Source organism: Heterodontus francisci, chromosome 34, assembly GCF_036365525.1.
Source record: "Heterodontus francisci isolate sHetFra1 chromosome 34, sHetFra1.hap1, whole genome shotgun sequence".
Taxonomy (NCBI): domain Eukaryota; kingdom Metazoa; phylum Chordata; class Chondrichthyes; order Heterodontiformes; family Heterodontidae; genus Heterodontus; species Heterodontus francisci.
In genome coordinates, this window is record NC_090404.1 from 2142381 (window position 1) to 2168288 (window position 25908).

At 47.3% G+C, this 25908-nt stretch overlaps 1 protein-coding gene across 2 annotated transcripts in view; it reads left to right on the forward strand.

Moving 5' to 3' along the window:
- The first annotated feature begins 483 nt into the window (after positions 1-483).
- The window catches only part of fen1 (flap structure-specific endonuclease 1), a 35242-nt gene continuing 9817 nt past the window's right edge, over positions 484-25908 (forward strand). Inside the window, exons 1-6 of one of the 2 annotated variants that reach the window (XM_068014141.1) lie at positions 484-639; positions 1593-1695; positions 4461-4563; positions 6841-6904; positions 15993-16102; positions 25198-25334. In XM_068014141.1, coding sequence (XP_067870242.1) covers positions 558-639; positions 1593-1695; positions 4461-4563; positions 6841-6904; positions 15993-16102; positions 25198-25334 — 599 coding nt within the window. In that variant the 5' untranslated portion in view covers positions 484-557. The remainder of the gene's footprint in view (positions 640-1592; positions 1696-4460; positions 4564-6840; positions 6905-15992; positions 16103-25197; positions 25335-25908) is intronic. The other variant, XM_068014140.1, reaches the window with a different exon arrangement.

Sequence of the window (25908 nt, forward strand, 5' to 3'; positions counted from 1 at the left end):
AGGAGAGTAAACAATGAGACAGTTGGTGAGGAGAGTAAACAATGAGACAGTTTCGATTTGATTTTCCAGTTTGTTGTTTGATTCTTCTCGCCTGGAGACCGAAATTAGCTTGTTCTTTATTTGATTGATCCGGACTGGAGAACCCGCATCGATATCATCGGCATTTAACTCGTTCGGGCTGGAGGACCTGTGTCGATTTTGTCTGGAGTTCGCTGTATTAGTCTGGAGGATCGATTTCTCTGCTTTCTATTGCCTGGGCTGGAGGTCCAGTGTTTGGCGCGCTGAGGTTTGGCGGGTGGTGGTTGAGGAGAGTGAAAAGAGGAAAATCGGAATCCCGGGTTAAAGAGAGAGCGGGAGAGAGAGCGGGAGAGAGAGGGGGATAGATAGAGGGAGAGAGATAGAGGGAGATAGATAGAGGGAGAGAGTTAGAGGGAGAGAGATAGAGGGGGAGAGATAGAGGGGGATAGATAGAGGGGGAGAGAGATAGAGGGAGAGAGATAGAGGGGGAGAGAGATAGAGGGAGAGAGAGGGGTTTAGATAGAGGGGGAGGATCCGCGATGGGAATTCAGGGTTTGGCTAAACTCATCGGAGATGTGGCCCCGGGTTCCGTGAAGGAGCAGCAAATAAAACACTATTTCGGTAAGGCGGGGGGGGCGAGGGAGGGAGGCTGGAGGGGTGTGGGAGACTGGAAGGGGCGAGGGAGGGAGGCTAGAGGGGTGTGGGAGGCTGGAAGGGGCGAGGGAGGGAGGCTGGAAGGGGCGAGGGAGGGAGGCTGGAGGGGTGTGGGAGGCTGGAAGGGGCGAGGGAGGGAGGTTGGAGGGGGCGAGGGAGGGAGGGAGGCTAGAGGGGTGTGGGAGGCTGGAAGGGGCGAAGGAGGGAGGCTGGAAGGGGCGAGGGAGGGAGGCTGGAGGGGTGTGGGAGGCTGGAAGGGGCGAGGGAGGGAGGTTGGAGGGGGCGAGGGAGGGAGGTTGGAGGGGGCGAGGGAGGGAGGCTAGAGGGGTGTGGGAGGTTGGAAGGGGCGAGGGAGGGAGGTTGGAAGGGGCGAGGGAGGGAGGTTGGAAGGGGCGAGGGAGGGAGGTTGGAGGGGGCGAGGGAGGGAGGTTGGAGGGGTGAGGGATGTTGGAAGGGTAAAGGAGGTGCCTTTGGGAGGGATTGAGATGGGGAAGTGGGAGGAGTGGGAGGGAGGGTTTTTGAGGACAGAGGGAAAGGAGGTGAGAAAAAGAGAAGGTAACAGGGGGACAGATGGAGTGGTGATAGAGGGCGGGGAAAAAAAAGGATTGGAGAGAGACAGCAAGGTGAGGGGTCTGTGGTGTATTCAGCCAGCTGTGTGTGTGTGTGTGTGTTGACCTTGGGCAGCAGAGAGGGAAGGCGGGTGCTGTGGATGGAGGAGCTACAGGGTGAGGGGCTGCTGCAGGTGTGCTCAGCGGATGGGTGCGGGATGGATTGTGTACACACTGATGGGGCTTCTCTCTTCCCGCACCCCCCTGTCCCCTTGGACAGCCGACTTCTCCCAAATGTTGTCATTCTGATAATTATATGGTTTATTCACTCAGTGACCACTCTCCTCTTTTCTCATCTCTCCCACCGTCCAGGCAGGAAAATTGCCATTGATGCTTCCATGAGCATCTACCAGTTCCTGATCGCAGTGCGACAAGATGGTAATGTACTTCAGAACGAGGAGGGGGAGACTACCAGGTGAGTGGGCTGCTGAGGGAGTCGGGGTATGAGGGACGCCAGCTGGAGGGCAGAGATATCGCGGTTCAGCAGAGCAGGAGGATGGGTAGGAGAGTCTGGTAAGTGGCATTTAACACGAGAAAGAAAGTTAACCCACTTTTCACTGTGTCAGCGTGTCCCAGAGCTCCTCACGCCACTCACTACTAGATGAAGTCTGGTTATTGTTAGAGCAAACACAGGATCCACTTGGTGCACAGCAAGCTCCCACAAACAGCAATGAGTAGAGTGGCCATGTGATCTTTTACAGCCTAACTGAGGGACAAAGTGGGGCGAGGCATAAAGTCTCATCGCAAAGATGGCAACTCCGACAGTGCGGCACTCCCTCAGTACTGACCCCCTGACAGTGCGGCGCTCCCTCAGTACTGACCCTCCGACAGTGCAGCACTCCCTCAGTACCAACCCTCCGACAGTGCGGTGTTCCCTCAGTACTGACCTTCCGACAGTGCGGCACTCCCTCAGTACCAACCCTCCGACAGTGCGGTGTTCCCTCAGTACTGACCTTCCGACAGTGCGGTGTTCCCTCAGTACTGACCTTCCGACAGTGCGGTGTTCCCTCAGTACTGACCTTCCGACAGTGCGGTGTTCCCTCAGTACTGACCTTCCGACAGTGCGGCGTTCCCTCAGTACTGACCTTCCGACAGTGCGGCGTTCCCTCAGTACTGACCTTCCGACAGTGCGGCACTCCCTCAGTACCAACCCTCCGACAGTGCGGTGTTCCCTCAGTACTGACCTTCCGACGGTGCGGCGCTTCCTCAGTACTGACCCTCCGACAGTGCGGTGTTCCCTCAGTACTGACCTTCCGACAGTGCGGCACTCCCTCAGTACTGACCCTCCGACAGTGCGGTGTTCCCTCAGTACTGACCTTCCGACGGTGCGGCGCTTCCTCAGTACTGACCCTCCGACAGTGCGGTGTTCCCTCAGTACTGACCTTCCGACAGTGCGGCACTCCCTCAGTACTGACCCTCCGACAGTGCGGCACTCCCTCAGTACTGACCCTCCGACAGTGCGGTGTTCCCTCAGTACTGACCCTCCGACAGGGCGGCACTCCCTTGGTACAACACTGGGAATGCAGTTTAGACATCTTGTGCGTGAGTCTCCTGGAGTGTAAGGAATCACATCCTGATCCTTCTGGCTCGAGGGCGAGAGCTCTTCCAATGAGTGAGGGGCTCATTGGATACTTGGGGAATTGTTTGTTATTCATTCCTGGGATGTGGGCGTCACTGGCCAGGCCAGCATTTATTACTCATTCCTAATTGCCTTTGAGAAGGTGGTGGTGAGCTGCCTTCTTGAACCGCTGCAGTCCATGTGGGGTAGGTACACCCACAGTGCTGTTAGGAAGGGAGTTCCAGGATTTTGACCCAGTGACAGTGAAGGAGCGGCGATATAGTTCCAAGTCAGGATGGTGTGTGGCTTATAGGGGAACTTGCAGCTGGTGTTCCCAACCATTTGCTGCCCTTGTCCTTCTAGGTGGTAGACGTTGAGGGTTTGGAAGGTGCTGTCTAACAAGCCTTGGTGTATTTCTGCAGTGCAACTTGTAGATGTTGCCACTGTGCGTTGGTGGTGGAGGGAGTGAATGTTTGTGGATGGGGTGACAATCAAGCGGGCTGCTTTGTCCTGGATGGTGTCGAGCTTCTTGAGTGTTGTTGGAGCTGCACCCATCCAGGCAAGTGGAGAGTATTCCATCACATTCCTGACTTGTGGACAGGCTGTGGGAGAGAGCAGAGTAGGAGGGATTCCGACCCTCCCTCGGTGCTAATTATGGGATGTTTGGATGGTGTCACTGAGCAGATTGACTGGACTAGTGGGGTCTGACCCTCCCTCCCTCGGTGCTGATTATGGGATGTTTGGATGGGGTCACTGAGCAGACTGACTGGACTAGTGGGGTCTGACCCTCCCTCGGTGTTGATTATGGGATGTTTGGATGGTGTCACTGAGCAGACTGACTGGACTAGTGGGGTCTGACCCTCCCTTGGTGTTGATTATGGGATGTTTGGATGGGGTCACTGAGCAGACTGACTGGACTAGTGGGGTCTGACCCTCCCTCGGTGTTGATTATGGGATGTTTGGATGGTGTCACTGAGCAGACTGACTGGACTAGTGGGGTCTGACCCTCCCTCCCTCCCTCGGTGCTGATTATGGGATGTTTGGATGGTGTCACTGAGCAGACTGACTGGACTAGTGGGGTCTGACCCTCCCTTGGTGTTGATTATGGGATGTTTGGATGGTGTTACTGAGCAGACTGACTGGACTAGTGGGTTCTGACCCTCCCTCGGTGCTGATTATGGGATGTTTGGATGGTGTCACTGAGCAGACTGACTGGACTAGTGGGGTCTGACCCTCTCTTGGTGCTGATTATGGGATGTTTGGATGGGGTCACTGAGCAGACTGACTGGACTAGTGGGGTCTGACCCTCCCTTGGTGTTGATTATGGGATGTTTGGATGGTGTTACTGAGCAGACTGACTGGACTAGTGGGGTCTGACCCTCCCTCCCTCCCTCGGTGCTGATTATGGGATGTTTGGATGGGGTCACTGAGCAGACTGACTGGACTAGTGGGGTCTGACCCTCCCTCGGTGCTGATTATGGGATGTTTGGATGGGGTCACTGAGCAGACTGACTGGACTAGTGGGGTCTGACCCTCCCTCCCTCGGTGCTGATTATGGGATGTTTGGATGGGGTCATTGCGCAGGCTGAGATTACACTGATTCTGGCTTTCTCTCGCTGCAGCCACCTCATGGGGATGTTTTACCGCACTATCCGCATGGTCGAGAATGGTATTAAACCAGTTTATGTCTTTGATGGGAAACCACCACAACTGAAATCTGCAGAGGTAGGGTAGTGTCCTTGCTGGGGATCCCTGTTTCCTCGCTCATCTGCCCTCCCTTAGCCCCTTCTCCGTCGCCCCCCCCCCCACCCCGGGGCTGACTCCACTGCTGAATTAACATCGAAACATAGTAAATAGGAGCAGGAGTAGGCCATTCGGCCCTTCGAGCCTGCTCCGCCATTCAATACGATCATGGCTGATCATCCAAACTCAGTACCCTGTTCCCGCTTTCTCCCTGTATCCCTTGATCCCTTTAGCCCTAAGAACTATAACTCTTTCTTGAATATATTTAATGATTTGGCCTCAACTGCTTTCTGTGGTAGAAAATTCCACAGGTTCGCCACTCTCCAGGTGAAGAAATCTCCACATCTCAGTCCTGAATGGCTTACCCCGTATCCTTAGATTTTGACCCCTGGTCCTGGACTCCCCCGCTATTGGGAACATCCTTCCTACATCTAGTCTGTCCAGTCCTGTTCTCATTTTGTAGGTTTCTATGAGATCCCCGCTCATTCTTCTAAACTCTAGTGAATACAAGCCTAATCGATCCAATCTCTCTTCATACTTCAGTCCTGCCATCCCAGGAATCAGTCTGGTGAACCTTCACTGCACTCCCTCTATAGCAAGAACATCCTTCCTCAGATGAGGAGTCCAAAACTGCACACAATATTCCAGATGTGACCTCACCAAGGCCTTGTATAATTGCAGCAAGACATCCCTGCTCCTGTACTCAAATCCTATCGCTCTGATGGCCAACATACCATTTGCCTTCTTAACTGCCTGCTGCACCTGCATACTTACTTTCAGCGACTGGTGCACAAGGACACCCAGGTCTCGCTGCGCCTCCCCCTTTCTCAATCTATCGCCGTTCAGATAATCTCCCTTCTGGTTTTTGCCACCAAAGTTGATAACCTCACATTGATCCACATTATACTGCATCTGCCATGTTTTTGCCCACTCACTCAACCTGTCCAAATCACCCTGGAGCTTCTCTGCAGTGTGATTTCTCCTCACAGCTCACACTCCCACCCAGTTTTGTGTCATCTGCAAACTTGGATATATTACATTTAATTCCCTCATCTATATCATTAATATATATTGTGAATAGCTGGGGTCCTAGCACTGATCCCTGCGGTAGCCCACTAGTCACTGCCTGCTACTCGGAAAAATACCCGTTTATTCCTACTCTTTGTTTCCAGTCTGCCAGCCAGCTCTCTATCCATGCCAGTACCTTACCCCCAATCCCATGGGCTTTAATGTTGCACACTAACCTCTTATGCGGGACCTTATCGAAAGCCTTCTGAAAGTCCAAATCCACCACATCCACTGGTTCTCCCTTATCTATCCTACTAGTTACATCCTCAAAAACCTTCAGTAGATTTGTCAATCATGATTTCCCTTTCGTAAATCCATGTTGACTTTGTCCGATCCTGTCATTGTTTTCCAAGTGCTCTGCTATTACATCTTTTATAATGGACTCTAGCATTTTCCCCACTACTGATGTCAGGCTAACCACTCTATAATTCCCTGTTTTCTCTCTACCTCCGATTTTAAATAATGGGGTTATATTAGCTACCCTCCAATCCATTGGAACTGTTCCAGAGTCTATCGAATTTTGAAAAATGACCAGCAATGTATCTACTATTTCTAGGGCCACTTCCTTAAGTACTCTGGGATGTAGATTATCAGGCCCTGGGGATTTATCAGCCATCAATTTCCCTAACACCATTTCCCTACTAATACTGATTTCATACAGTTCCTCCTTCTCACTGGACCCTATGTTCCCCAATATTTCTGGTATGATATTTGTGTCCTCCTTTGTGAAGACAGAACCAAAGTATGTATTTAATTGGTCTGCCATTTCTTTGTTCCCCATAATAAATTCCCCGTTTCTGACTGTAAGGGACCCACATTTGTCTTCACTAATATTTTTCTCTTCACATATCTATGGAAGCTTTTACAGTTTTTAATGTTCTCTGCAAGCTTACTCTAGTACTCTATTTTCCCCTTCTTAATCAATCCCTTTGTCCTCTTTTGCTGAATTCTAAACTGCTCCCAAGCTTCAGGTTTGCTGCTTGTTCTGGCCATTTTATATTTCTGCTCCTTGGATCTAATACTATCCCCAATTTCTTTTGTAAGCCACGGTTGAGCCACCCTTCCTGTTTTATTTTTGCGCCAGACAGGAATGAACAATTGTTGTAATTCATCCATCCGCTCTTTAAATGCTAGCCATTGCCTATCCACTGTCAATTCTTTAAGTAACATTCCCCAATCTATCTCTTCCAGCTGAGCAAGAGGAGTGAACGGAGAGCAGAGGCTGAGAAACAGTTGGCTGAGGCTCAGGAGACAGGTGAGAGTGCAGGGTTGGGACTGCCTTCCTGTCACTACATTGTGATCTCCTCTGTGTCCTAGTGACTGTAACACTAGCACAGAGTTTAATCCAGTGTCCTGGTGTGTATGTAGCTTCAGACTGCGCAAAGCGCGTCCTTTCAGCCCATCGTGTCTGTGTCAGCTCTTCGAAACGGCTATCCGATTGGTCCCCTTGCTCCTTTGCCCCATATTCCTGTCCCCTTCAAGTATTGAACCAATTCCCTCTGAAAGTTCCTATTGAATCTGCCCTTCCCCTGCCCTTTCACGCAGCAGATTCTCAGTCATCATAGCTCGCTCTGGTTACAAAATGTCACCGGTTTCTTTAGCCAGTTACCTTAACTCTGTGTCCTCTGTTTACCGAGGGACATAGGTGCAGGACTAGGCCATTCAGCCCATCGAGCCTGCTCTGCCATTCAATACAGTCATTAACACTATTTCCACCCCCCCTTCAAACCTGGGAGTCACTAGCTGAGGAAAGAGGTAAATGGTGACACCTCCAGTGCACTGGCATGCACCACCACCGTGACCAGTGGTTAAATCAGCTTGACAACAGGCGTCAACACTGAAAGCAACAACCCAAAACATCACCCGGCTTCATGGGCAACACTTGTCGCAAAACCTACCTCTCAAGGATTGGCCTCCACAGCCATCAGCAAAGGTGCACGATATGAAAATACCCCGTCTAAATGTACTGTTTGCTGTGTGTTCATCAGCTCTCATATGTGCAAAGATGCCAACCAAATCTACCTGGAACCCTCCCTGTGGCAGCGAGCTTTCAGTGTTGACGCCTGTTGTCAAGCTGATTTAACCACTGGTCACGGTGGTGGTGCATGCCAGTGCACTGGAGGTGTCACCATTTACCTCTTCCCTCAGCTAGTGACTCCCAGGTTTGAAGGGGGGGTGGAAATAGTGTTAATGTATTTAAGGAAAGCTGGATGAACACACGAGGGAGAAAGGAACAGAGGGGATATGTTGATGGGGTGAGGTAAAGAGGGGTTTGGAGTGGAGCAGAAACATCGGCACGGAGTTGAGGGGCCGAGTGGCCTGTTTCTGTGCTGTATGTTCTGTGTAACCTGTAGTTTATAACTCACTGCGTGTGAGTGCCTCTGATTTCAGAGTGCCTCTTGCATATTTCACCCTCTTGGTAAGTGTCTGTTGTTGGTTTGTGGTGGAGTCTGGTTTGGACACTGCTCCCAGTGTGTACCTGCTTGGTTTGATAGCTCAGCCCTCTGCAAGCTGCAGTTCGGGGGTGGGTGGGTAGTGAGTGTCTCCTGGCACCTTTCACCACCACAAGATAATCCAAAAACACTTCACAGCTCAGGAAGCACTTTCAGAAATGTAGTGACTTGTAATGTAGGAAACATAGCAGCCAATGTTGTGCACAGCAAGATCCCACACACAGCACCGTTAGTGACCACGTGATCTGTTTTTAGTGATGCTGATTGAGAGATAAATATTAGCTCCGGCTCACTGGGCAGAAGCCCCCAGCTCTTATTTGAGACGGTGGTCCTGGGACCTTCAGCGTCCCCCTGAGAGAGCAGCTGGAGGTCCTCGCTGCAACGTCTGATCTGAATGACGGATGTGCAGCTTCCCCCTCTGTGCTGCACTGGAGTGTCAGCCAGTGTTCCCTGTAAGCTGGATGGCCACGCAGATGGGCACAGGTCAGCCTCTTTAAATTTACCACGCACGTGCGGCCACGCGAAAGGAACTCAAAGGGGCCGTGCACTAAAATAAATCACCCACGTGCTGCAGAAGTAATGAGGGGGAATGTTGCTGCCTGTCTGCGTCTCTGGAATGGAACTTGAACCCACAAAGTCCTGACCCAGACTAGACAGTGCTACAAATTGAGCCACGTCTGACACTTAGTGACAGCAGGGCTGATACAGAGGTCTCCGTGATGGTGAGGTTCTCTCATTAACTAGTTGGTCTCTGTGTGAAATTGCTGAGGAGGTTTTCCTGCAGCGATAGCACACCGTCACGAAGGAGGGCAGTGACAGTTTAGGGAGCGAGACTGTCAGAGGCTGGTGCATTAGTTCATTCGTGGCAAGTAATTAGGAAGGTAAATGGCATGTTAGTCTTTATTGCACGGGGATTGGAATACAGGTCCTACACAGTGCTACCTCAGTCTTGCTACAATTGTACAGGGCTTAGGTGAGACTGCACCTGGAATACTGTGTGCAGTTTTGGTCTCCACATTTAAGAAAGGATATACTTGCACTGGAGGCAGTGCAGTGAAGATTTACTAAATTGGTCCCTGGGATGAGGGGGTTGTTCGATGATGAGAGGCTGAGTAAATTGGGCCGATATTCTCTGGAGTTTAGAAGAATGAGATGTGATCTAATTGAGACATACAGGATTGTGAAAGGGTTTGATTGGGTAGAAGCTGAGAGATTGTTCCCACTGGTCAGTGAATCAAGAACACGGGGACACAGTCTCAGGATAATGGGTCAATCATTCAGGACTGAGATGAGGAGAAATTACTTCACTCGAAAGGATTGTGAATCTTTGGAATTCTCGATCCCAGAGGATTGTGGATGCTCCATCATTCAGTACATTTAAGGCTGGGATAGAGAGATTTTTGGTCTCGCAGGGAATCAAAGGATATGGGGAGCGGCAGGAAAGTGGAACTAAGTCCAAGGTCAGCCGTGATTGTATTGAATGGCGGAGCAGGTTCGATGGGCCGAATGGTCTACTTCTGCTCCTATTTCTTGTGTGGCCAGTCCAGACTGGAGGAAGTAGCAATGAAAACAAGAAATGCTGGAAATGCTCAGCAGGTCTGGCAGCATCTGTGGAGAGAGAAACAGAGTTAACGTTTCAGATCAGTGACCCTTCTTCAGAACTGACAAATATTAGAAATGTAAAAGGTTATAAGCAAGTGAGGTGGGGGTGGCGCAAGAGATAACAAAGGTGAGGGTGTTGATAGGACAAGGTCACAGAATAACTGACCAGAAGGTCATGGAACAAAGGCGAACAGTATGTTAATGGTGTGCTGAAAGACAAAGCGTTAGTACAGAGAGAGAGGGTGTTAATAGATTGTAAAGCACAAAGCACTCCAAGCACAAACATTAAAAAAAACAGAAACAGTGGGTAGGCACAGTAGAAACAAACTGAAAAACCTAAAATAAATAGGAAAAAGAAAAAATCACTAAGCATAACAAGGGGGACCCGTCATGCTCTGAAATGATTGAACTCATTGTTCAGTCTGGCAGGCTGCAGTGTGTATAATCGGTAAATGAGATGCTGTTCCTCGAGCTTGCGTTGATGTTCACTGGAACACTGCAGCAATCCCAGGACAGAGATGTGAACATGAGAGGGTGGGGGGGAGGTGGTGTTGAAGTGGCCAGCAAACGTCCTACCACCTTCAATGACTTATGCACATATACACCCAGGTCCCTCTGCTCCTGCACCCCCTTTAGAATTGTACCCTTTATTCTATATTGTCTCTCCATGTTCTTCCTCCCAAAATGAATGACTTCACGTCTCTCTGCATTGAACTTTATCCGCCACCTGTCCACCCATTCCACCAGCCTGTCTTTGTCCACTATCCTCCTCACAGTTCATGTTACATCCAAGTCTTGTGCTAATTTTGAAATTGTGCCCTATACACCCAAGTCGAGGTCATTCATTCCATCTCAACTGTATTTTCACCACCTGATCCTCAAATGGAGGTCAGTGTGTCATTGGCCTTCCTAATTGCTGGCTGCACCTACATGTTAACTTTGTGTTCCAATACTCCCAAATCTCACTTAACCTCAACATTTAACAGCTTCTTACCATTTAAAGATATATTCTGCATTTCTATTCTTCCAATCAAAGTGGATAGCTTCACCTTTCCCCACATTATAGTCCATCTCCCACCATTTTCCCAATTACTTCACCTGTGTCCATCCATTTGCAGCTTTTTTTGTGCCTTCCACGTCATTTCCCCACCAAGCTTTGTATTGTCAGTAAACGTGGATTATTTATTTTATTTATTTACTTATTTACAGATACAGCACTGAAACAGGCCCTTCGGCCCACCGAGTCTGTGCCGACCAACAACCACCCATTTATACTAATCCTACACTAATCCCATATTCCTGTCACATCCCCAACTGTCCCTATATATTTCCCTATCACCTACCTATACTAGGGGCAATTTATAATGGCCAATTTACCTATCAACCCACAAGTCTTTGGCTGTGGGAGGAAACCGGAGAACCCGGCGAAAACCCACGCGGTCACAGGGAGAACTTGCAAACTCCGCACAGGCAATACCCAGAATTGAACCCAGGTCCCCTGGAGCTGTGAGGCTGCGGTGCTGGGTCCCTTTATCTGCGTCTGTGATAACAGATTGTAAGTCGCCGAGGCCCCAGCACTGTTCCTTGTGGCACCCCATTAGTAACAGTCTGCCAACCTTAAAATGACCTGTTTGTTGCTACTCTGTTTACTGTCCATTAACCGGTGCTAATATATTATCCCATGTCACATGACTGTTTATTGTCCATTAACCAGTGTTGTATCTGTGCTAATATATTACCCCATGTCACATGACTGTTTATTGTCCATTAACCAGTGTTGTATCTGTGCTAATATATTACCCCATGTCACATGACTGTTTATTGTCCATTAACCAGTGTTGTATCTGTGCTAATATATTACCCCATGTCACATGACTGTTTATTGTCCATTAACCAGTGTTGTATCTGTGCTAATATATTATCCCATGTCACATGACTGTTTATTGTCCATTAACCAGTGTTGTATCTGTGCTAATATATTATCCCATGTCACATGACTGTTTATTGTCCATTAACCAGTGTTGTATCTGTGCTAATATATTATCCCACGTCACATGACTGTTTACTGTCCATTAACCAGTGTTGTATCTGTGCTAATATATTATCCCATGTCACATGACTGTTTATTGTCCATTAACCAGTGTTGTATCTGTGCTAATATATTATCCCACGTCACATGACTGTTTACTGTCCATTAACCAGTGTTGTATCTGTGCTAATATATTACCCCATGTCACATGACTGTTTATTGTCCATTAACCAGTGTTGTATCTGTGCTAATATATTACCCCATGTCACATGACTGTTTATTGTCCATTAACCAGTGCTGTATCTGTGCTAATATATTACCCCATGTCACATGACTGTTTATTGTCCATTAACCAGTGTTGTATCTGTGCTAATATATTATCCCATGTCACATGACTGTTTATTGTCCATTAACCAGTGTTGTATCTGTGATAATATATTATCCCATGTCACATGATTGTTTACTGTCCATTAACCAGTGTTGTATCTGTGCTAATATATTATCCCACGTCACATGACTGTTTATTGTCCATTAACCAGTGTTGTATCTGTGCTAATATATTATCCCACGTCACATGACTGTTTACTGTCCATTAACCAGTGTTGTATCTGTGATAATATATTATCCCATGTCACATGACTGTTTACTGTCCATTAACCAGTGTTGTATCTGTACTAATATATTATCCCATGTCACATGACTGTTTATTGTCCATTAACCAGTGTTGTATCTGTGCTAATATATTATCCCATGTCACATGACTGTTTATTGTCCATTAACCAGTGTTGTATCTGTGCTAATATATTACCCCATGTCACATGACTGTTTATTGTCCATTAACCAGTGATGTATCTGTGCTAATATATTATCCCATGTCACATGACTGTTTATTGTCCATTAACCAGTGTTGTATCTGTGATAATATATTACCCCATGTCACATGACTGTTTACTGTCCATTAACCAGTGTTGTATCTGTGCTAATATATTACCCCATGTCACATGACTGTTTACTGTCCATTAACCAGTGTTGTATCTGTGATAATATATTATCCCACGTCACATGACTGTTTACTGTCCATTAACCAGTGTTGTATCTGTGCTAATATATTACCCCATGTCACATGACTGTTTACTGTCCATTAACCAGTGTTGTATCTGTGATAATATATTACCCCATGTCACATGACTGTTTACTGTCCATTAACCAGTGTTGTATCTGTGATAATATATTATCCCATGTCACATGACTGTTTATTGTCCATTAACCAGTGTTGTATCTGTGCTAATATATTACCCCATGTCACATGACTGTTTATTGTCCATTAACCAGTGTTGTATCTGTGCTAATATATTATCCCATGTCACATGACTGTTTATTGTCCATTAACCAGTGTTGTATCTGTGCTAATATATTATCCCATGTCACATGACTGTTTACAGTCCATTAACCAGTGTTGTATCTGTGCTAATATATTACCCCATGTCACATGACTGTTTACTGTCCATTAACCAGTGTTGTATCTGTGCTAATATATTATCCCATGTCACATGACTGTTTACAGTCCATTAACCAGTGTTGTATCTGTGCTAATATATTATCCCATGTCACATGACTGTTTATTGTCCATTAACCAGTGTTGTATCTGTGCTAATATATTATCCCACGTCACATGACTGTTTACTGTCCATTAACCAGTGTTGTATCTGTGCTAATATATTATCCCATGTCACATGACTGTTTATTGTCCATTAACCAGTGTTGTATCTGTGCTAATATATTATCCCACGTCACATGACTGTTTACTGTCCATTAACCAGTGTTGTATCTGTGCTAATATATTACCCCATGTCACATGACTGTTTATTGTCCATTAACCAGTGTTGTATCTGTGCTAATATATTACCCCATGTCACATGACTGTTTATTGTCCATTAACCAGTGCTGTATCTGTGCTAATATATTACCCCATGTCACATGACTGTTTATTGTCCATTAACCAGTGTTGTATCTGTGCTAATATATTATCCCATGTCACATGACTGTTTATTGTCCATTAACCAGTGTTGTATCTGTGATAATATATTATCCCATGTCACATGACTGTTTATTGTCCATTAACCAGTGTTGTATCTGTGCTAATATATTATCCCACGTCACATGACTGTTTATTGTCCATTAACCAGTGTTGTATCTGTGCTAATATATTATCCCACGTCACATGACTGTTTATTGTCCATTAACCAGTGTTGTATCTGTGCTAATATATTATCCCACGTCACATGACTGTTTATTGTCCATTAACCAGTGTTGTATCTGTGCTAATATATTATCCCACGTCACATGACTGTTTACTGTCCATTAACCAGTGTTGTATCTGTGCTAATATATTATCCCACGTCACATGACTGTTTATTGTCCATTAACCAGTGTTGTATCTGTGCTAATATATTATCCCACGTCACATGACTGTTTATTGTCCATTAACCAGTGTTGTATCTGTGCTAATATATTATCCCACGTCACATGACTGTTTACTGTCCATTAACCAGTGTTGTATCTGTGCTAATATATTATCCCACGTCACATGACTGTTTATTGTCCATTAACCAGTGTTGTATCTGTGCTAATATATTATCCCACGTCACATGACTGTTTACTGTCCATTAACCAGTGTTGTATCTGTGATAATATATTATCCCATGTCACATGACTGTTTACTGTCCATTAACCAGTGTTGTATCTGTACTAATATATTATCCCATGTCACATGACTGTTTATTGTCCATTAACCAGTGTTGTATCTGTGCTAATATATTATCCCATGTCACATGACTGTTTATTGTCCATTAACCAGTGTTGTATCTGTGCTAATATATTACCCCATGTCACATGACTGTTTATTGTCCATTAACCAGTGATGTATCTGTGCTAATATATTATCCCATGTCACATGACTGTTTATTGTCCATTAACCAGTGTTGTATCTGTGCTAATATATTATCCCATGTCACATGACTGTTTATTGTCCATTAACCAGTGTTGTATCTGTGCTAATATATTATCCCATGTCACATGACTGTTTATTGTCCATTAACCAGTGATGTATCTGTGCTAATATATTATCCCATGTCACATGACTGTTTATTGTCCATTAACCAGTGTTGTATCTGTGCTAATATATTATCCCACGTCACATGACTGTTTACTGTCCATTAACCAGTGTTGTATCTGTGATAATATATTATCCCATGTCACATGACTGTTTACTGTCCATTAACCAGTGTTGTATCTGTGCTAATATATTATCCCATGTCACATGACTGTTTATTGTCCATTAACCAGTGCTGTATCTGTGCTAATATATTATCCCATGTCACATGACTGTTTACAGTCCATTAACCAGTGTTGTATCTGTGATAATATATTATCCCATGTCACATGACTGTTTATTGTCCATTAACCAGTGTTGTATCTGTGCTAATATATTATCCCATGTCACATGACTGTTTATTGTCCATTAACCAGTGTTGTATCTGTGCTAATATATTATCCCATGTCACATGACTGTTTATTGTCCATTAACCAGTGTTGTATCTGTGCTAATATATTATCCCATGTCACATGACTGTTTATTGTCCATTAACCAGTGTTGTATCTGTGCTAATATATTATCCCATGTCACATGACTGTTTATTGTCCATTAACCAGTGTTGTATCTGTGCTAATATATTATCCCATGTCACATGACTGTTTATTGTCCATTAACCAGTGTTGTATCTGTGCTAATATATTATCCCATGTCACATGACTGTTTACTGTCCATTAACCAGTGTTGTATCTGTGCTAATATATTATCCCATGTCACATGACTGTTTACTGTCCATTAACCAGTGTTGTATCTGTGATAATATATTATCCCATGTCACATGACTGTTTACTGTCCATTAACCAGTGTTGTATCTGTGCTAATATATTATCCCATGTCACATGACTGTTTATTGTCCATTAACCAGTGTTGTATCTGTGCTAATATATTATCCCATGTCACATGACTGTTTACTGTCCATTAACCAGTGTTGTATCTGTGCTAATATATTACCCCATGTCACATGACTGTTTACTGTCCATTAACCAGTGATGTATCTGTGCTCATATATTACCCCACGTCACATGTGCCCTTCTCTCGTGCAGCAGCGTTACTTTCTAGTGACCCCTTGTCAAATGCCTGTGAGACGACACTGCCTTCTTGATTCTAGGTGACACGGAGAACATCGAGAGGTTCAATAAGAGGCTGGTGAAGGTTACCAAACAGCATAATGATGAGTGCAAACAGCTGCTGCAGCTCATGGGGATCCCCTACATCGAGGTAAGGATCGACATGGGACAAAGGAGTCCCTTACATCGAGGTAAGGATCGACATGGGACAAATGAGTCCCCTACATCGAGGTAAGGATCGACATGGGACAAATGAGTCCCCTACATCGAGGTAAGGATCGACATGGGACAAAGGAGTCCCCTACATCGAGGTAAGGATCGACATGGGACAAAGGAGTCCCCTACATCGAGGTAAGGATCGACATGGGACAAAGGAGTCCCCTACATCGAGGTAAGGATCGACATGGGACAAAGGAGTCCCCTACATCGAGGTAAGGATCGACATGGGACAAAGGAGTCCCCTACTTCGAGGTAAGGATCGACATGGGACAAAGGAGTCCCCTACTTCGAGGTAAGGTTCGACATGGGACAAAGGAGTCCCCTACTTCGAGGTAACCGTCTATATAGGTTGCAGGGGGGAGAGGTGTTCGTTCCCCATATGCTGACGTAGTGACGTACCCCTAAAAGTTTTTACCTCTGAGGGGCATAAAGGACAACTGAAGAGGTAAAAGACATGAAACTAAAAGAAGCATGTTTTTTAAAAAAAAAAAAGCAGAGAACCTGGCGAATGGCAAAGTGCAGCAAAGGATGACAAAGCAGATAGTAAGATCCACCAAAAGGGACTCGGAAGAGAAACTTGCAAGGGATTTCAAAATCAATGCAAAAATCTTCTGCAATTACATTGGCGAGAAGAGTGTGGTGAGAAGCAATGTGGGCTACTTGAAACCTGATAATGGTGACATTGTTAATGAAAACCAGGAAATAGCAGACTAGCTGAAGAATGACTTTGTGTCAGTATTTACAGTCGAGAATGAGATCAGCATGCCAGACATCCCAAGGAAACAGTTATTGAATCAGGGACTGAATAGAATTACTTGTAAACAAAATAACAGGAAGGGAGAACATAATGGCACTGAAGAGTGACAGTTTTGGTTTTATTTGTTCATGGGATGTGGGCGTCGCTGGCTAGGCCTGTATTTATTGTCCATTCCTAATTGCCTTTGAGAAGGTGGTGGTGAGCTGCCTTCTTGAACCGCTGCAGTCCATGTGGGGTAGGTACACCCACAGTGCTGTTAGGAAGGGAGTTCCAGGATTTTGACCCAGCGACTGTGAAGGAATGGTGATATAGTTCCAAGTCAGGATGGTGTGTGACTTGGAGGGGAACTTGCAGATGGTGGTGTTCCCATGCATCTACTGCCCTTGTCCTTCTAGTTGGTAGAGGTCATGGGTTTGGAAGGTGCTGTCTAAGGAGCCTTAGTGAGTTGCTGCAATGCATCTTGTAGATGGTACACACTGCTGTCACTGTGCGTTGTTGTTGGAGGGAGTGAATGTTTGTGGATGGGGTGTCAATCGAGCAGGCTGCTTTGTCGAGCTTCCTGAGTTTTGTTGGAGCTGCACCCATCCAGGCAAATGGAGAGTATTCCATCACATTCCTGACTTGTGCCTTGGAGATGGTGGACAGCCTTTGGGGAGTCAGGAGGTGAGTTACTTTTCACCAGATTCAAGTCTCTGACCTGCTCTTGTAGCCACGGTATTTATATGGCTACTCCGGTCAATGGTAACCCCCAGAATGTTGATAGTGGGGGATTCAGCGATGGTAATGCCACTGAATATCAAGGGGAGATGGTTAGATTCTCTCTTGTTGGAGATGGTCATTGTCTGGCACTTAGGTGCTGTGGGTGTTAGTTGCCATTTATCAGCCCAAGCCTGGATATTGTCCAGGTCTTGCTGCATTTCTACACGGACTGCTTCAGTACTTGAGGAGTCACGAATGGTGCTGAACATTGTGCAATCATCAGCGAACATCCCCACATCTGACCATTTTGAAGGAAGGACATTGATGAAGCAGCTGAAGATGGTTGGGCCGAGGACACTACCCTGAGGAACTCCTGCAGTGATGTCCTGGAGCTCAGATGATTGACCTCCAACAACCACAACCATCTCCCTTTGCGCTAGGTATGACTCCAGCCAGCGGAGGGTATCCCCCTGATTCCCATTGACCTCAGCTTTGCTCGGGCTCCTTGATGCCATACTCAGTCAAATGCTGCCTTGATGTCAAGGGCAGTCACTCTCACCTCACCTCTTGAATTCAGCTCTTTTGTCCATGTTTGAACCAAAGTTATGATGAGGACAGGAGCTGAGTGGCCCTGGCAGAACCCAAACTGACCATCACTGAGCAGGTTATTACTAAGCAAGTGCTGCTTGATAGCACTGTAAATGACACCTTCCTTCACTTTACTGATTATCGAGAGTCAACTGATAGGGCGTGACTAGTTCAGTACCATTGCCGGAATGTTATCAGGGCTCGTAGCCTTTGCAGTATCCAGTGCCTTTGGTCGTTTCTTGATATGACGTGAAGTGAATCGGATTGGCTGAAGATTGGCATCTGTGCACTGCAGCAGTTCAAAAAGGCAGCTCACCACCACCTTCTCAAGGGTAATTAGGGTATATGGAGTTAGGTCACAGATCTGTCATGATCTCACTGAATGGCGGAACAGGATTGGGTAATATAGCCTCCTCCTGTTCCTGTTTTCCTACATAGGGCGGGGATCCCACAGGTCTACACAGAGGGAGGCTCCGGGTACATGGATGTAACAGTCTACATAGGAGGGGTCGCTGGTTTATGGAGTACAGATTGGGGTGGGTGGGTGTCTGCACATCAAGGTTGATAAGTGAAGGGAGCTGTACTTGGAGGGTAGATGGGGCGTACATCAATTATAGAGAAGGTTGGTGCATTGCATATTGGTTAAGGAAATAGTGGATGTATGTTGAGGTATAGCTGTTGGGATCTGTACATGGGATTCAGGTGAGAGGGCCTTAAAGGGGTATGGTTAACCAAGATGGAGCCGTACGCAGGTACAGTTAACCGGGATGGGGTCGTACGCGGGTGCAGTTAACCGAGATGGAGCCGTACGCGGGTACAGTTAACCGAGATGGAGCCGAACGCGGGTACAGTTAACCGAGATGGAGCCGAACGCGGGTACAGTTAACCGAGATGGGGTCGTACGCAGGTACAGTTAACCGAGATGGGGTCGTACGCAGGTACAGTTAACCGAGATGGGGTCGTACGCAGGTACAGTTAACAGAGATGGGGTCGTACGCAGGTACAGTTAACCGAGATGGGGTCGTACGCAGGTACAGTTAACCGAGATGGGGTCGTACGCGGGTACAGTTAACCGAGATGGAGCTGTACGTGGGTACAGTTAACCAAGAGATCAAACTGCTCTACACAAACATCAGTAGCCTGGACCAGGAGAAGGCTTTTGACAGGATATCGCACACCTACATGATGGACGTGCTTTCCAAAATGGGGTTTGGGGAGGGAATCTGCAATTGGATCCAACTGCTCTACACAAACATCAGTAGCGCAGTGTCAATCAACGGGTGGGAATCTGAAAGTTTCCCGATCAAATCTGGAGTCAGACAGGGCTGTCCTCTGTCCCCGGTCTTGTTTGTTTGCTGTATTGAACCCTTTGCTGAGTCTATTAGGAAGGATGCGAGCATAAGAGGGGTGACAATCCCAGGCAGCGGAGGCACTCAGGTCAAAACCTCCCTGTACATGGATGACGTCGCCGTCTTCTGCTCGGATCCGCTGTCCGTGCGCAGACTGATGAGCATCTGCGACCAGTTCGAACTGGCCTCGGGAGCCAAAGTTAACCACGGCAAGAGCGAGGCCATGTTCTTTGGGAACTGGGCTGACCGATCCTTTGTCCCCTTCACCGTCAGGTCAGATTACCTGAAGGTGCTGGGGATATGGTTCGGAAGGGCCGGGGTGTGCACCAAAACATGGGAGGAGCGAGTAGCCAAGGTACGACAAAAGTTGGGCATGTGGGGGCAGCGATCTCTCTCCATTGTGGGTAAGAACCTGGTCATCAGGTGCGAGGCGCTCACGTTGTTGCTCTACGTGGCGCAGGTCTGGCCCATACCCCACTCCTGCGCCGTGGCAGTCACCCGAGCCATTTTCCGCTTCGTCTGGGGATCTAAAATGGACCGGGTCCGGAGGGACACGATGTTCAAATCTCTGGACATGGGCGGGAAAAATGTACCCAACGTGGCCCTCATCCTGATGACCACCTTCGTGTGCGGCTGCATCAAGCTATGTGTAGACCTCCAGTACGCAAACTCCAAGTGTCACTACGTGCTGAGGTTCTATCTGTCCCCGGTGTTGCGAAGGATGGGCCTGGTCACATTGCCGCGGAACGCTCCGTGCAGTTGGGCGGCGCCGTACCACCTATCCTTCGTGGAGCAGTTTCTGCGGAAAAACACCTTTGACCACCGGTCCATCAGGCAGTGGTCTGCACGGAATGTCCTCAAGGCCCTACGGGAAAAGGAAACGGTGGATCCTGTCGGATGGTTCCCCGAGCAGACCGTCAAAGTCATTTGGCGGAATGCCTCATCACCAGAACTTTCAAACAAGCACCAAGACGTAGCTTGGCTGGTGGTGAGAAGGGCCCTCCCCGTCAGATCCTTCATGCACACCCGAAGTCTCGCCCCCTCCGCACAGTGCCCCCGCGTTGGCTGTGGTGGGGAAGAGACGGTCGCCCACCTCCTCCTGGAATGTGCCTTTGCAAAGCAGGTGTGGAAAGAGATGCAGTGGTTTTTGTCAAGGTTCATCCCAAGCAGCTCTGTAACACAGGAGTCTGTGCTCTACGGGCTGTTCCCAGGGACGCACACCGAGACAAACATCAACTGCTGCTGGAGGGCTATCAATTCGGTGAAAGACGCCCTTTGGTCTGCCCGAAACTTGCTGGTCTTCCAGCGCAAAGAGTTGTCCACCACCGAATGTTGCAGACTGGCACATTCCAAGGTCCAGGACTACGTGCTGAGGGACGCACTAAAGCTTGGGGCAGCCGCAGCAAAGGCTCAATGGGGAAAGACCACAGTGTAAGGTCCTCCCACCAAGCTGAACTGAGGGGCTGGATCCATGGGAAACCACTCGAACTGTATCGTTAATATTCTCAATTGCTGTAAATGTAAAACTGTAATTGACATGACAATTGTGAAACGGAAGGGTTGGGAAGAAACTCATGAGAGTATTGAAGGAAACTGATCTCCCTTGCAATGTTGGTATTTTTTGGTGCTGTTTGGAAACTGTTTGGCAATGTAATTTTTACAGATTTTTATGAATAAAGTATATTTTGGAAATTAAAAAAAAAATATTTAATCAAGAGGGGGTCGTACGTGGGTATATTTAATCAAGAGGGGGTCGTACGTGGGTATATTTAATCAAGAGGGGGTCGTACGTGGGTATAGTTAATCAAGGGGGGGGTCGTACGTTGGTATATTTAATCAAGAGGGGTGGTCGTACGTGGGTATAATTAATCAAGAGGGGGGGTCGTACGTGGGTATAGTTAATCAAGAGGGGGTCGTATGTGGGTATAGTTAATCAAGGGGGGGGTCGTACGTTGGTATATTTAATCAAGAGGGGTGGTCGTACGTGGGTATAATTAATCAAGAGGGGGTCGTACGTGGGTATAGTTAATCAAGAGGGGGTCGTACGTGGGTATAGTTAATCAAGAGGGGGTCGTATGTGGGTATAGTTAATCAAGAGGGGGGGTCGTACGTTGGTATATTTAATCAAGAGGGGGGGTCGTACGTGGGTATAGTTAATCAAGAGGGGGGGTCGTACGTGGGTATAGTTAATCAAGAGGGGGGGTCGTACGTGGGTATAATTAATCAAGAGGGGGGGTCGTACGTGGGTATAGTTAATCAAGAGGGGGTCGTATGTGGGTATAGTTAATCAAGAGGGGGGGTCGTACGTTGGTATATTTAATCAAGAGGGGGGGTCGTATGTGGGTATAGTTAATCAAGAGGGGGGGTCGTACGTGGGTATAATTAATCAAGAGGGGGGGTCGTACGTGGGTATAGTTAATCAAGAGGGGGTCGTATGTGGGTATAGTTAATCAAGAGGGGGTCGTATGTGGGTATAGTTAATCAAGAGGGGGGGTCGTACGTTGGTATATTTAATCAAGAGGGGGGGTCGTATGTGGGTATAGTTAATCAAGAGGGGGGGTCGTACGTTGGTATATTTAATCAAGAGGGGGGGTCGTACGTGGGTATAATTAATCAAGAGGGGGGGTCGTACGTGGGTATATTTAATCAAGAGGGGGGGTCGTATGTGGGTATAGTTAATCAAGAGGGGGGGTCGTACGTGGGTATAATTAATCAAGAGGGGGGGTCGTACGTGGGTATAGTTAATCAAGAGGGGGTCGTATGTGGGTATAGTTAATCAAGAGGGGGGGTCGTACGTTGGTATATTTAATCAAGAGGGGGGGTCGTACGTGGGTATAATTAATCAAGAGGGGGTCGTACGTGGGTATAGTTAATCAAGAGGGGGTCGTACGTGGGTATAGTTAATCAAGAGGGAGTCGTACGTGGGTATAGTTAATCAAGAGGGGGGGTCGTACGTGGGTATAGTTAATCAAGAGGGGGTCGTACGTGGGTATAGTTAATCAAGAGGGGGTCGTACGTGGGTATAATTAATCAAGGGGGGGTCGTACGTGGGTATAATTAATCAAGAGGGGGTCGTACGTGGGTATAGTTAATCAAGAGGGGGGGTCGTACGTTGGTATATTTAATCAAGAGGGGGGGTCGTACGTGGGTATAATTAATCAAGAGGGGGGGTCGTACGTGGGTATAGTTAATCAAGAGGGGGGGTCGTACGTGGGTATAATTAATCAAGAGGGGGTCGTACGTGGGTATAGTTAATCAAGAGGGGGTCGTACGTGGGTATAGTTAATCAAGAGGGGGTCGTACGTGGGTATAATTAATCAAGAGGGAGTCGTACGTGGGTATAATTAATCAAGGGGGGGTCGTACGTGGGTATAGTTAATCAAGAGGGGGTCGTACGTGGGTATAGTTAATCAAGAGGGGGTCGTACGTGGGTATAGTTAATCAAGAGGGGGTCGTACGTGGGTATAGTTAATCAAGAGGGGGTCGTACGTGGGTATAGTTAATCAAGAGGGGGTCGTACGTGGGTATAGTTAATCAAGAGGGGGGGTCGTACGTTGGTATATTTAATCAAGAGGGGGGGTCGTACGTGGGTATAATTAATCAAGAGGGGGTCGTACGTGGGTATAGTTAATCAAGAGGGGGTCGTACGTGGGTATAGTTAATCAAGAGGGGGTCGTACGTGGGTATAGTTAATCAAGAGGGGGTCGTACGTGGGTATAGTTAATCAAGAGGGGGTCGTACGTGGGTATAGTTAATCAAGAGGGGGTCGTACGTGGGTATAGTTAATCAAGAGGGGGGGTCGTACGTTGGTATATTTAATCAAGAGGGGGGGTCGTACGTGGGTATAATTAATCAAGAGGGGGTCGTACGTGGGTATAGTTAATCAAGAGGGGGGGTCGTACGTGGGTATAGTTAATCAAGAGGGGGTCGTACGTGGGTATAGTTAATCAAGAGGGGGTCGTACGTGGGTATAGTTAATCAAGAGGGGGTCGTACGTGGGTATAGTTAATCAAGAGGGGGTCGTACGTGGGTATAGTTAATCAAGAGGGGGTCGTACGTGGGTATAGTTAATCAAGAGGGGGTCGTACGTGGGTATAGTTAATCAAGAGGGGGGGTCGTACGTTGGTATATTTAATCAAGAGGGGGGGTCGTACGTGGGTATAATTAATCAAGAGGGGGTCGTACGTGGGTATAGTTAATCAAGAGGGGGTCGTACGTGGGTATAGTTAATCAAGAGGGGGTCGTACGTGGGTATAGTTAATCAAGAGGGGGTCGTACGTGGGTATAGTTAATCAAGAGGGGGTCGTACGTGGGTATAGTTAATCAAGAGGGGGTCGTACGTGGGTATAGTTAATCAAGAGGGGGGGTCGTACGTTGGTATATTTAATCAAGAGGGGGGGTCGTACGTGGGTATAATTAATCAAGAGGGGGTCGTACGTGGGTATAGTTAATCAAGAGGGGGGGTCGTACGTGGGTATAGTTAATCAAGAGGGGGTCGTACGTGGGTATAGTTAATCAAGAGGGGGGGTCGTACATGGGTATATTTAATCAAGAGGGGGTCGTACGTGGGTATAGTTAATCAAGAGGGGGTCGTACGTGGGTATAGTTAATCAAGAGGGGGTCGTACGTGGGTATAGTTAATCAAGAGGGGGGGTCGTACGTGGGTATAGTTAATCAAGAGGGGGGGTCGTACGTGGGTATAGTTAATCAAGAGGGGGTCGTACGTGGGTATAGTTAATCAAGAGGGGGGGTCGTACATGGGTATATTTAATCAAGAGGGGGTCGTACGTGGGTATAGTTAATCAAGAGGGGGTCGTACGTGGGTATAGTTAATCAAGAGGGGGGGTCGTACGTGGGTATAGTTAATCAAGAGGGGGTCGTACGTGGGTATAGTTAATCAAGAGGGGGGGTCGTACATGGGTATATTTAATCAAGAGGGGGTCGTACGTGGGTATAGTTAATCAAGAGGGGGTCGTACGTGGGTATAGTTAATCAAGAGGGGGGGTCGTACGTGGGTATAGTTAATCAAGAGGGGGTCGTACGTGGGTATAGTTAATCAAGAGGGGGGGTCGTACATGGGTATATTTAATCAAGAGGGGGTCGTACGTGGGTATAGTTAATCAAGAGGGGGTCGTACGTGGGTATAGTTAATCAAGAGGGGGTCGTACGTGGGTATAGTTAATCAAGAGGGGGTCGTACGTGGGTATAGTTAATCAAGAGGGGGGGTCGTACGTTGGTATATTTAATCAAGAGGGGGGGTCGTACGTGGGTATAATTAATCAAGAGGGGGGGTCGTACGTGGGTATAGTTAATCAAGAGGGGGGGTCGTACGTGGGTATATTTAATCAAGGGGGGGTCGTACGTGGGTATAGTTAACCAAGAGGGGGGGTCGTATGTGGGTATAGTTAACCAAGAGCGGGGGTCGTATGTGGGTATAGTTAATCAAGAGGGGGGGTCGTACGTGGGTATATTTAAACAAGAGGGGGTCGTACGTTGGTATAGTTGACCAAGAGGGGTGGTCGTATGTGGGTATATTTCAACAAACGGTGGGTCGTAGGTGGGTATAGTTGCACAAGAGGGGAGCTCAGTGCTGTTCCAGAACTCAGTAACACTCGTCCACCATTCACCCCTCAGGCTCCATGTGAAGCAGAAGCCAGCTGTGCCGCCTTGGTCAAAGCTGGCAAAGTCTACGCTGCAGCCACGGAGGACATGGACGCCCTGACATTTGGCACTTCCGTTTTATTGAGGCACATGACCGCGAGTGAGGCCAAGTGAGTTCACCATGGAGCAGCTGCCACTTACAGAGTAAAGCTCCCTCGACACTGTTCCCATCAAACACTCCCAGGACACGTACACCATGGGGTTAGATACAGAGTAAAGCTCCCTCTACACTGTCACCCATCAAACACTCCCAGGACAGGTACAGCACGGGGATAGATACAGAGTAAAGCTCCCTTTTAAAAAAAACCAAACGGGGTTGGATACAGGTGAAGTGTAAAGCCTCCAGTGCTGGTATACAATATCCTCATTCCCCTCCTGGCCCTCCTTATGGAAGCTCTCACCCAGGATAAAGAAGAGAAAAGAAAAAAAAAAAAATGGGGTTAGATACAGATTAAAGCTCCTGTTATGATCTGGTGAGAAAGAGGTCTAGGGTTCCTTCTCAGCCTTCACCTGGTCTTACTGTAACAGGGAAAATAAACGGGGTTGGCTGCTGGCTAAGTGGAGTGTTGACTGCTGATTGCAGCAATAAGCCTCAGCTGAGAGTGCTGATGGCAGTTGGAGGTTGCAGCGGTGGAGAGAGGAGCTACACTGAGCAAGGGAGAGCAGTTACAACCAAGCAGAGGT